The following is a 13,566-nucleotide window of genomic DNA, read 5'->3' as shown; positions in this document are numbered from 1 at the left end:
GTTCAACTCACCATTTGATTTTTCTATGTAATCCTTAATCATTTCTAATTTTAACTTCCCTGTGTGGATTTGTGTAGACACAGACAATTCCTCGCTGAATTGTAGGAAATTGAATTAAGTATGGATTAACTTAAAATTACTTTAGAATTAAGTTAAATTCTGTAACTAAGACTTTGTAAAACATTTTAGTATAGAAACAGTAGATTATTTCTACTTATAAGGATTAATCTAATGATATAATAATAAACAAGGACAAAAATAGCTATCCTGTCAGGATTGTGAGATGGCTCAGTAGGTAAAGGTACTTGTCACAAAGTCTGAGGATCAGATTTTGATACGTGGATCCATAGGATGGAGGGAGAGTTCTGAGTCCTCTAGGTTGTCCTCTGACCTCTACACATGTGTCTTGATGTGTGTTTTTGTGCATGCATACCCTAAGCAAACAGAAATAAATGTAATAAAAATTAACTATACTGCAATGCTTTAAAACAGGCAGGCTGTGCTAAGGGAATTCAAAAGGAGTGACCATAAATAAATAAATGTACAGTTTCATGTTTATAAGCACAAATGGATTTTACATATCTCCAAATTCCATAAAAGTATTCAGAGTTCTGTGCATTTTACAAAGAATACTCTTTATGACTGTATAATTTATGAAAACATTATAGATCTGTTATAAATGTCAAAGTGGAAAAAAGTTAGTTGGAAATAAAAGGATTGAATGGGATTTGGGCCGTATAGTTTGGTGTGTGTGTGTGTGTGTGTGTGTGTGTGTATGACACACACACACACACACACAGAGAGAGAGAGAGAGAGAGAGAGAGGTGCTACACACACAGAGAGAGAGAGAGAGAGAGAGAGAGAGAGAGAGAGAGAGGTGCTACACACACACACACAGAGAGAGAGAGAGAAAGAGAGAGAGAGAGCACACAGAGAGAGAGAGAGAGAAAGAGAGAGAGAGGAGAGAGGAGAGAGAGAGAGGTGCTACTAATATTTGAGTGTGCTGGCAGTACATACTTTGGGGAACTAAGTTACTGCTCATGGCAGGGGAGGCTGGAGTCATAAAATGGTAACCTTAAGTGATCTTATATCTGCCTATTTTTCAATTTGAAGGCAGATTAAGAGAAAAGCATATGAGATAAGAGCATGTTTTATTTTAGAAAAGAAAGATGCTCTATTGTCTAAATAACTGCTTCTTCCAGTTTGTTTACTTTTCTTATATGAATTACAGGAAGGAATAGAAATAATTTTTCTTTTTTTTTTTTTTTTTTTTTTTTTTTTTTAGAGATTTGGTATTTATTTTTATTATGGTATATTAAGAATAAAAGAATCAACTGTGCCCCAGAAGACTTGAAGTATGCCAGGGACAGTTTTTAGAGACTTTTAAATCAGGATTGCTATTTTAAGAATCTAGAAATAATTTTTCAAACTTTACACCACCACAGCACAAGAATTGGAAACTAGAGTCCTGTTGACAATAAACACTACATCCCACTTTCCCTAATTGCAATTTAACTTAGAATTCCCTGACTTTAGCTTTTACATATTTAACACCAAATTTGCAGATCTAAGGGAATGGATGTAGTATGAAGTATGGAGAATAGAGTATCAGGAATACTTGCTGCTGCCTAATAAAACACCATCAGGTCTGTGTGATGCTTATTACAAGAAGACAACATACTTATAGCAATGAGTCTTAAAGTGAAGATGGTTTTGCTTACACCCTTCTGGACATATTTGTGAGTCACCTACCCGAAACTTTGTAGAACTCCGGTAGTTCCTCTTCAGCTCATTTGAATCTACCTGGAATACATTTGTATTTTGATTAGGTTCAGAAATTTTATTTATTACTTTTTACTTTTTTAATAATTATTTCTCTCTATGAGGTTTCTTCAACCTCAGCCTAGAGTGAAGCTCCAGCAGTTTGCATTTTAAAACCACACAGATGCCCATGGTGCTTTTATTGTTTTCATTAATTTCACTTATTTATTTACTTCTAACTAAAAAGTTTTATGTAGTATATTTTGACCATTTCCTTTCCCCCCATTACTTCCAGATCCCCCTGTCTCCACATACACCTAATTTTATGTTCTTCTCACCCCCAAAACCAAGAAACAAACACCAAAACATGAAAATACAAATAGACATACAAATAAACAAATAAACAAATAAAAATCAAATCAGACAAAAACCAAACCAAATCAAGAGTGAACACACACACACACACACACACACACACACACACACACACACGCAAACATGGATGCTGTTTTGTTTCCCTTTTGTTGTGGTCCTCTTATTTAACGTAGGAGTTGCAGGAGAGTCAGCCATACTCCTTTAACCTACCTCCTCTCCTCATAGTTGTCCCTAATCTATAAGAGTGTGGTGATAATTTGTCTTCCTACTTCTTTCATACTGACAAAATTAACAGTGCAAAGTCCACACAGGAGCCCTTTTACACTTAACATTTGTGTTATAGAACTCAAGGTATTTTGATATGATAAATGTATTTCTTGGGTCTTTTTAAAAATTTTTATTTATCATTGTGTATATAGTTATATGATGTGTGTGTGTGTGTGTGTCTGTGTGTCTGTGTGCATCTCTGTGTATGTGTGTAGATCATAAGACAAGGTTGTGAGGTTAGTTCTCCTTTACTATCTTACCTGGGATTGAGGGTCAAATGCCATCTTGCCATTCCATTGGGTATTTTATTTAAAGCCAGTCTCCCTGGCTAAACTGTAATCTTGAGGACAGGACTGACTTTGACAAGTGGGTAAACCAGTGTCTGGAACGTTCTAAGAACTTAGTAAATATTGAATAGATGGAGAGATAGAGGCACGAAGAGAAGGCTAAGATTTTTCTAATGTTTGGCATTTTCTGGACTCCTTTCTTTTCATGATTTTCTTTTTCAAGGGAGCAGAAATGCCACTTTTGGCCTACCTGCTTGAGTTGCTTAAGGTCCAGCATTTGGGTGTCCCTTTTGAACCCATAAGATGGCCATTAAAAATGCAGCATACCTCAAAATTTTGTTATGTTCTCTTATTATATTTACTTCTTGAAAAGTCTCATCCATGTTTGTCGTTTCAAAGACCATCACACCAAATCTCTACCTCCTCCCCTAACATCGCATACAGGAGGTGTACTCAGTAAAGCCAAACTTTGGATCATTTTCCAATCTTCTCACGCCTGTTCAGTCTCTCTCTTGGCAGTGCTTTCCCTGACTTAAGTGCTGTTTCTCCTTAGTCATTACACAATGCCAGACAATGGTCTCCCCAAATTAGAGCACTTAATCTCTATTTATGTCAAATTTTATGACACTGCATGATTTTCAGAAAAAAAAGAAAAACTCTCAAATTCCTTTTTATAGTATACCAGGCTCTCCTTTCTCGCTCTCCCTGTCTTATCCTTCTCTCTCTCACAGTTCTTCAAATGAGTCAGTTTCCCTCTTGAACATCTGTCCTGAATTTGTTCTTGAAGCCCAGATCACGTTTCCTGTATTGCATAATTGGAAGGGTATAGCTATTACCAAGTATCCATCAGGATGGCCTGTGTTGATACAATATAGAGGTCCACTGTATTTCTTCTGTTTGTTTCTTCTTCATGCTTGAGCTTTGTAAAACATTGGGTACACATCTTTGACGGTTTTTTTTTTTTCAGTTCCTGACAGTGTCTAACCTCAGTAGGTGCTCAGTTGGTACATCTATGTGTGATATGCACTATGGAGGTAGAAAGACTCTTTAACAGTGAGACCTAAAATGATTAATTCTAGCATTTTAGTAATTTTAGTGTGTGTGCACACACATATTTCAGTAATAGGTAGGAAGTAATTTCCTATAAACTGTTAATTGATGTAACTATTAGAACATGTGCTCTCAGAAGCAGCATCATTGTCTACCAATATTTATCCTTTAACCATCCATGCTTTTTAATATGGAAGTTTTTTGTCCCCAAGTAATGTTAAAGATCAATTAGTTGGGGCATTTTAGATGGCCCATCTGGTAAAATGCCTGCCACGCAAGCATGAAAACCGGAGTTGGTGGTCACAGTAGCATGTGTCTATAGACTAAGTGTTATGTGTGAATGTGGGTAGCGATGGGCAAATCTCTAACACTCAGTGGCTAGCCAGTGTGGCCAAATCTATGGACTTCCTGTTTAGTGAGAGACTCTTATAAAATGAAGTTGGAAAGCAACTGGGGAAAGACACCTGACATTAACCTCTGGCCTCAATATATATACAGATATACACACAGAGACATAAACACAGACTCACAGACAGACAGACAGACAGACAGACACACACACACACACACACACACACAAATGCACAAAGATACCCACTATAGACACACACATGCACACACATACAGACACACAGAGATAGACACATGCAGATGCACACATGATTATACATAAACACGAACATCACACATGTAACACATCATTACCCCCAATTTTCCAGTCAACTCAGTTCCTAGTCCCTCTCCCCCTACTTTGATTATACCTTTTACCCACATACACACAGTAAATTTCATAGAAATATATTGAGATACGTGCAAGATATGATTTGTACTATGAAGAACAAAGGATTATTGATCCACAGGTAGACATAGACAGGTTTCATTGGTAGTCTCATAAATTTTGTGCCAAGAAAGTAAGTAAAACCAGCCAGTTCTGTCAAAGCCCTAATACGGACACATGGACACAAATCACGTGCCAAGCTGCTAAACTAAAATACTGCATTCTCCCACAAACCAGGGAGTTTTTTTTTCCACATTTATACCTTTCCTTTCAGAGTCTATAATTCCATGATTGAATAAATGTAAACATTGCTAAAAATGCTTGATTAAAGGGAAGTGGCATTTAGCCATTTTAAAATCCCTGTTCTTTTGAGTGCTAAGTAAATTTGGCACCATCAGCCTTATGAGGATCAGTCTGTTTACTAGTGACAATTAGGCACTTACTTTTTAAAATGTCACCCTATTTAATTCCTTCTCTCTTTCAAGCCTGCTTACTATGCAGAAGGCATTTCTTCAGGGGAAGCTTACCTTAGGAATGGTATGCTAATTACATCTAAATCCTGTCCTAACAGATAGTCTTAGAGGATGCTTTACTCAGATGCTAGTATTCTTAGTCGTAATTTACCTCATGTGACCAACAATTCTGCAATTTCATATAGAACCAAAAAGAGCACATAAAAAAGAATATTACATGCAGTGCAAGAATTATTCAAAGAAAGATAATCCTGAGCCAACTATTCACTCCTACAAACATGTCTTTAATATCCTTGAATTCCAAGGATAGATAGGAAAATGAAATAGAACACCGTTCCCACCTTTTAGGAGCTTACTGTCAGGTGAGAAAGACAGCTAAAGACACAGAGAAGGAATAATGGTAAAAGTGTGGATGCTTATTTATTGAATAAAGGTAGCTAAGGAGACAGGAAGGGAATGGTAACTATGTGCATGTTTATTCACTGAATTTACCTGGTAGTTAACTCCTTCCGGTCATACCTTGGGGTATGTGTACATATCATCTTATTCAACCTTTATTATAGGCTTATAAATTAGGAACTAATTTTAATTTAGTAGTAGTAGAAGAGAGAGATAATTTAGCTTAGTAAATTTTAGTAGTAAAATTTGACCCCTGGTCTGTTTGTTTCTTTTTTTGTTTTTTGTTTTTGTTTTTAATTTTGTTTTGTTTTTGAGACAAGGTTTCTCTGTATAGCCCTGGCTGTCCTGCATCTCACTTTGTAGACAAAACTGGCCTCGAACTCAGAAATCCACCTGCCTCTGCCTCCCAAGGGCTGGGATTAAAGGCATGCACTACCACCGCTCAGCCTATTTGTTTCTAGGTATTATAGTTAGCTTATGTTTTATTTATTAAAGTTAAATAAATTAGATTTTATCAAAATATCTTGAGTATAAAGAAATTTCAGGTCGCTTTTATAAACTGTAATGGTGAAGGTTGAGTGTGCCAAGCTGTTTCCTGGACCTAACCGATGTGGTTTTTATTTGGCCCTAAGCATTCCACAGATCCTTTGTGTGAATTTTATCAATCAAAAGTTGTAACTATGTCTCATATTCAACATCCAGAGCTAGGCATGTGAGTTTGCTAAGCAGTTAAGGGCACACTCACTAACAATTTCCAGAGTCCTCATGACAGAAGGGTAGAGCTAACTCCTGCAAGTTGGCCTTTTACCTTCCCACATACACCAAGGCACCCATGTGTATGAATCTGCACACAGTCATAGGTACACACAAGAAATACTCATGTAAATAACAGAAAACCCACTGTCAACTTGGTTTTGGCTGCGTATAAGAGAATTTTTACAATGAGGTATGTGTGTTGGTGTTTTGTTCTCTATACAGCATCATTTTCAGAAGATGTTGTTAATAAATATAGAACACATGTAAACTTCCTGGTTCCTTTCATTGTGGCTGTTTGCATTTCACCATTTTTCCTAAAAGACTTACAGAGCTAATATTGCCATGTTCCAGCTCTGGTGTTATATGTATTAACTAAATACAATATGTTTTTAAGTTAGAAGGCAGGTAGGCATATCTGCCTAGCATATGTAGACATTTAAATATTTGTTCAATAGATGAATGAACACTTCTGTGGTATAAAATAATGTGAGAGTGTGAAGTTGAGTGTACTGAGACCTTCAGGTTGGGAACTCAGTGTACATAGACTTTGTACCAAATGTAATCAACTTTCAAAGGCTCAAACTACCCACTCTAAATTAAAGGAACCATTAAACTTCTTTTGAACAAACAAAGCAATTAGTTCCTGCTCTGAGTTTGTAGCTCATGGTAATGCATTTTAAATAGAGCCCATCTAGTGTGTTTTATTGATTACTTTTCATGGTTTTAACACTCTATTGTGTGCAAACATCTCTTAGGAAATTGAAAATAAAAGTCTACTTTTAGTGATTTTGTCATTTTCCATTTGTCAAACATTGATTTTGTGTATCTAATAGAGGCTGAAATTAGTGGATATATGTATATGTATATGTACATGTATGTATGTATGTATACATGTATATATATATATATATATATATATATATATGCATACTGTATTTCTCTCATTTGTACACCACCACCATCATCATCCATCAAGCAGCTGTGAGTTCTGGGCTTGGGGAATGAGTGAACTCATGTTCTGAAATCTTCACTTTATAATATTTATAATATTATAAATAGATATTTGCTACAGCTTTGGCTATTATTGCCTTTAGAATTTTTTTCAATTAAAACATTAAATATAGGGCACATGTCTCAGAAAACAAAAATTTAAAAATAAGAATTAATAAAATTACTCCTTTCATAGTTTTGAAAGCGTAAGAGTTTCTGAAGACTCAGGAGAAAATATTCAGGATTAAAGAAGTCTGGTCTTTTACTCTGTGTTGCTCAGCATTATGGCAGTTGACCCTTCATACTCTGATCTTAGAAGGCACATTTTATGAAATCCTCATAGGATTTTGTGACAAGGGAGTCACAGGCATCATCTGGGGGGAACCCTTCTTTCTGGCTAATAAGAAGGCTCTGAAAAGCAGATGGACTATGAAATTCCAGCATGGGAAATTAATCTAGAAGAATATACTTTCTCAAAGGTAAGAATTTTGGCTTTTGAAGTAGGCTGCTGCATTTGATCCTGAGAAATGGGAAGTGATGGATTTGGGAAGTCAAAAATAAAAAGAAGTAGATTAGGAGATACTCATTACAAAATAAGACAACCGTGGGCTTTTAATTTGCCCACGGCGAGGCATGTTTTTTCCCTGAAGGAAAGCCCAAAGCTTCTCAGTGTTTTCCATGACTTTCTACTAGTGAAGGTTAGAACAGTACTTCAAAGCACTGCAATACAGCATAGTAGTGGCATGACGTTGAACACTAGAAATATGGATAAAGTGTGGTTGGGAATTTTGCATTTTCACATTATTTAATTGTAAAATTTGAATATACATATGCTCAGCAGCCACCTGTATGGGTAGTACAGTGAAATTACAGTTATTAAAAGGGTGAGGACGGACTGTATACTGTCTACTAGCCATCTTATAAACATCATGTATGTTTTACTTGTCATCCTTACCTCATCTCTTCTTCTTCTGTTCTCGTCCCCTCCTCGTCTTACTTATTAACTTTAGTTTTCTGCAGCGTTAATAACCTTAAACTACGTGCATCCCAATACTACTGCAACTCCCCATTGTATCTACTTTTCTTTTTTCCCCCAATGTAGCACTAATATTTATCCTTCCCACATTTACCTCCCCTCTCTAGTCTGATCTTAGTATATTCTACACTACATTTTGCCCACTATCTCCTAATAGTTATTGAAGACAAGAGATGATCTTTTAAGCCACAATGGGACCATGTAGCATGTGTGGTTTCTGCACTAAATATTCCACAGTAAACACTCTGTTATATGGCATTCTACCAGGTTCCCTGAGTAAATGGGTCAAATTTAGCTATTGGACTATATTCTTAGTCCAATGGAGATGAACAGTAAACATTGAAACCCTTTAACTGAAAGAAAACAGATAATAACAACTCAACCATCAAAATAACCCCAGATTCACATATTCTAACTAGTAGTGTATTTTAAACAAGACAATAAAAGCTCTATAAAAATAAGTCCTTAGAAGAGGATTCCAATTAAAAGGAGTTAGGCAAAATTTCATAAAAGATTAAAAAGGAAAATCAGAAGAATGTTTAAATTAAATCAAAGATAAAATAAACTCACAAATTAATTCAAAGAGAATACAAAGAACCAGCTGAACAAAGGACATCAATAGAGGATATGAAAGAAGAATCCAATAAAGAGAATTATGAAAAAGAGTTTTAGAAAGCTCATTTAGTCATACAGAAACCCAGCAGAATGATTTACCAATAGAATGGATCAAATGGAAGACAGAGTATCAGAGAGATGACAAGATAGATGAATTAGAATCGTCAGACACTGACAATGTTCTATCCACAGAAAGACAAACATTAAATGAAACAATCTTGCAAACTTAGATTTTTTTTTGTAGTCCAATTAGATATTGTTCATTTGTCAATTTCTTTTCCCAAACCCTACTTACAATAATTTCTCCTCCTCTTACAAATTGGAGTCTTGGCTGGATCAATAGTATATCACAAAGGTAGATGATATCACATACGATGTCAGTAATAATCCAGTAGTTCTTGTTATCTGGTGTTTGGCATGGAAAGACGAGGCGCACTGGTAGCAGCCAACAGTTCCAGTTATACGCAATGGTGACAAGCAGGAGCCACAAGAGATAGACCCGATCTAGCAGAACAGAATTGATGTCACGCCAACGGCATTATACAAGTACCCTAAGAAGTTTCTTAGATTGATCAATGGTGTTACCATCTTTGTCTGTATGTGTGGTGTGTTCATGTGTGCACTGGTGTGGAGAGAATAGAGGCTGACATGTGTGTCTAACTGCCAGTTCCCACTATATTCTTAGCTCATCCACTTGCTAGAATGACTAGCTATCAAGCTTTGGGAATCTAGCTATCTTCTTTGATTCACTTGCTAGGATTAAATATGCACTATCAAGACCAGCTTTTACATGGGTGCTAGGAATCCAGACTCAGGTTCTCATGCTACATGGTAGGTCAGCACTCTATAGACCGAAACACCTCCCTGACCCTGATACTTTGGAGATAAGCACTTTAGTAAGAACTTCTATTAAATATTTAACACAGTTCTGTCTTCAGTAGAAGCCTCAAAAAGAAGCAGAATGCCAGCATCACTTTTTCCAAATATGAACAGTGCTTTTTTCGTCTTTTGACTAGATTGACTCTATTCCAGGGTGTAACTCCACTGTTTGGATTCACTATAATGGAATACTGGAAAATTTAGATGTGTCATTGGCAAGGACTTCCTGAAACAAAGGATGTTTGGTCCTAGTAATTAAGGTCTGCCCATGGTAAGTGGGAGAAAGGCCTTACCCTGATAGAAGAAAATTGGCTCTGAAAGAAGAGAGAACCAGTTTTTTTGAGACAACCAGAGTTGCTTTTATGAGAGAATTTGTTAGATTAGAGTAACTAGTAAAGCCATGGATGAAATATATATATGTATACACACACACACACACACACACACACACACACACACACACACATGAATACGTGTGTGTGTCTGTGTGTGTGTGTGTGTGTGTGTGTGTATGTTCATATTGCCAAGTTCCTTGAGACTTTATTTTTAAAGATTATTTAGGCCAGAAAAAGTCCTAGCCTGAGTTTTAAAACAGTCAGGAGTATTTTTATCTGCCTTCAACAGAAAAAGGAAAACAATCCTTTTCAGATCACACATTTGAAATTATGCTTTGAAGATAGAACACACTGTGGGAAAACTGAAGCTGTCTCCATCTGTCTGGGTCAAAGGTGCTCTGGTGGCTGCTGGCCATCCCTGTAGGATCCCCTCCGACGGTACCTGTGTAGGAGTCTATGCTTCTGGGAAGTATCATTCTTCGTAGGTGCTCTTTTACTGGGACTCTCTGGGGTTTGAAAGAAAACGTGTCTTGGTGTTCTTTTAGCTTGGAATTGTTCTCTTGTTTTGGTGATATATTTGTAGACATTGCTTTATGGGGGAAAAAAAAGAAGAAATGTGTTTATTTAGTTAAAATAAATTAGCTTGATAAGGAAAACATTTGGCTTTGATGAAATTAGGGTGTTTGAAAATCTTCTTCTTTCCATGTAGACAACCAAAGCAAAATCCTCATGGTCAAACTAATAACCTTTATTTTTCTATATGTATTGTAAGACATCATGTTGTACTTCCTAAATATATGCAAATATGAAGTAGAACAGTGGTATATATTAAAACACTGAATAAAATTATTTCACACATATCTTTTCAGTTATGGGTAAACAAAGTTCAAAATATTATTTTTCAATATATATTTATCAAGCTGTGATTTCTTTCAACATTATCTTTTCAAACATTAACTACTGTACAATGTCTGTATAATGTACAATATACTTTGAAAACACATCTTCCGTCCAGTCTACCCCATTTCATAATAATTAGACTTGAAGATGTTTACCTCTTCTTATACAGTCATTTCTCTTCTTTCTTTATGATTCATACTAATCAAGTATCAATCATAATATATAGTATCTTTTGATCTTTTGTTATTATTTTATCATACATATATTTCTGTTATTATTAAGAATATTAATAATTGTCCCTCCTTTATGTGACTGTTTTTAAATCTCTTTCTCTCCATTAATTATTCTTGAATGTTCATGCTATGCATTTTGTATGAGTTCTGTTTAGCACTAACAATAGAACTCATAGCAGGTATTGGTGATAGGCTCATTATGTTTTTCTTCATCTCAAATTTTTCTTGAGCATGTTCCATACAATACTACTTTTTAAAAATGTGGGTTCTACCGGAGGATCCCGCAATACCTCTTCTGGGCATATATCCAGAAGATGTCCCAACCGGTAAGAAGAACACATGCTCCACTATGTTCATAGCAGCCTTGTTTATAATAGCCAGAAGCTGGAAAGAACCCAGATGCCCCTCAACAGAGGAATGGATACAGAAAATGTGGTACATTTACACAATGGAATACTACTCAGCTATTAAAAAAATGAATTTATGAAATTCCTAGGCAAATGGATGGACCAGGAGGGCATCATCCTGAGTGAGGTAACCCAATCACAAAGTAACTCGCACAATATATACTCACTGATAAGTGGATATTAGCCCAGAAATGTAGGATACCCAAGATATAAGATACAACTTGCCAAACGCATGAAATTCAAGAAGAACGAAGACCAAAGTGGGGACACTTTACCCTTTCTTAGAAATGGGAACAAAACACCCATGGAAGGAGTTACAGAGACAAAATTTGGAGCTGTGACGAAAGGATGGACCATCTAGTGATTGCCATATGCAGGGATCCATCCCATAATCAGCTTCCAAATGCTGACACCATTGCATACACTAGCAAGATTTTGCTGAAAGGACCCAGATATAGCTCTCTCTTGTGACACTATGTCGGGGCCTAGCAAACACAGAAGTGGATGCTCACAGTCAGCTATTGGATGGGTCACACGGTCCCCAATGGAGGAGGTAGAGAAAGTACCCAAGGAGCTAAAGGGAACTGCAACCCTATAGGTGGAACAACATTATGAACTAACCAGTACCCCAGAGCTCTTGTCTCTAGCTGCATATGTATCAAAAGATGGCCTATTCGGCCATCACTGCAAAGAGAGGCCCATTGGACTTGCAAACTTTATATGCCTCAGTACAGGGGAATGCCAGGGCCAAAAAGGGGGGGGGGTGTGGGTGGGTAGGGGATTGGGGGGGGTGGGTATGGGGGGCCTTTGGGATAGCATTGAAAATGTAAACGAGGTAAATACCTAATTAAAAAAAATGTGGGTTCTGCTGGTTGAACTCAGATCCTTACTCTTGCAAAGCATGAACTTTAACTACTGAGACATCCCCCTAGCTTCTTCCTCTTCTTATTTTTCTGCTAGATCTAGCCCTGCAGGGTCACACTAATGTGCTCTCACCTTAATTTCCTTGTTTGTCTCTTGCTATTCTCAGATGTCCGAATCTCTCCCAAAAGAAACTAATATGATGTATCTAAAAAATTATTGTCTCAGATCTGCTTTTCTGGGTTTTAAGCTGAATAATTGGCCAAACACATGTTCCTTTATAACTTCCTTCTTGCTAGTACTTTGAATACTAGCAAGAATAATGTCTTACCAGTCTGAGAGCTGGCTTCCACTTCTGGGAAATTTTCTTCCTCTGTCAATGTTTTCTTGTAGAGAGCAGTCCTTTCACGCATTCTTTCCACTAGGTTGTGTAGGTGGGCATCAGTATATTCATTTATAATTGAGGTTTCAAGCACTTTGGTCTTAAAGCTAAATAAGGAAAAAATGGTGATAGGCCTCTGAGGAGGAGACAGATAAAGTTTTTTCCTTTATGTATTCAAGATTATTAGTATCTCCTTTTTGCACCTGAATAAAACAACAAAAACACAAAACTAAAGTGGAAATAGTTCTGGCGTAAGATGGATTGCCATTGAACAATTAGATAGTAGACACTTGCTTCAGTGGCACATATGCTATTGGAAAAGTTACAGTTGTATAAACAGCAAACGGTTATTCGTGACAAAATGGGACCTTAGGACACCGTTCCATAATTAATAATGCCTGTCACTACAAGCAAAGTTGGTGTGATAGGCAGGATCTAAGATGAGACTATGACATAACCCCAGGGATGACAAATATGTGTGCTTTTCTGCAAGAGTTAGCAAATGCTATATGGCATGATTTACATCAAGATGAGATGGTATATCAGGCTAATATAATCACGTTAAACCCCTGAAAACACAGTTTCTCTGGCTGACAACAGAATGCAGCAGAACAGAAAGTCAGGGATTTAAAGTGTAGGGAGGTAACTGGCTAGAAATTCCCTACCCCATGGTGGTCTTCAAAATTAAAGGTGGTCACTGATCATAATTTCAGGAGGTTGCCACCAGGCTGACAGTGACTTCTGCACTGCTGATAATGAGAAATCAGGCTTTAGGATCTGAG

The 13,566-nt window shown here is 36.7% G+C and overlaps 1 protein-coding gene across 1 annotated transcript in view; it reads right to left on the bottom strand.

Annotated features, from left to right (window-relative positions):
- Cngb3 (cyclic nucleotide gated channel beta 3) overlaps positions 1–13,566 on the bottom strand; it is a 229,774-nt gene that overhangs the window by 133,621 nt on the left and 82,587 nt on the right. The window contains exons 4-7 of the mRNA NM_013927.2: positions 12,734–12,891; positions 10,444–10,590; positions 9,083–9,291; positions 1,753–1,803 (exon numbers count right to left, since the gene is read on the bottom strand). Of these exons, the coding sequence (NP_038955.1) occupies positions 1,753–1,803; positions 9,083–9,291; positions 10,444–10,590; positions 12,734–12,891 (565 nt within the window). The remainder of the gene's footprint in view (positions 1–1,752; positions 1,804–9,082; positions 9,292–10,443; positions 10,591–12,733; positions 12,892–13,566) is intronic.

This window comes from Mus musculus, chromosome 4 (genome assembly GCF_000001635.26).
Source record: "Mus musculus strain C57BL/6J chromosome 4, GRCm38.p6 C57BL/6J".
Lineage (NCBI taxonomy): Eukaryota > Metazoa > Chordata > Mammalia > Rodentia > Muridae > Mus > Mus musculus.
Note: the sequence above shows the minus strand (reverse complement) of the source record. Positions and strands in the feature narration are given on the sequence as shown.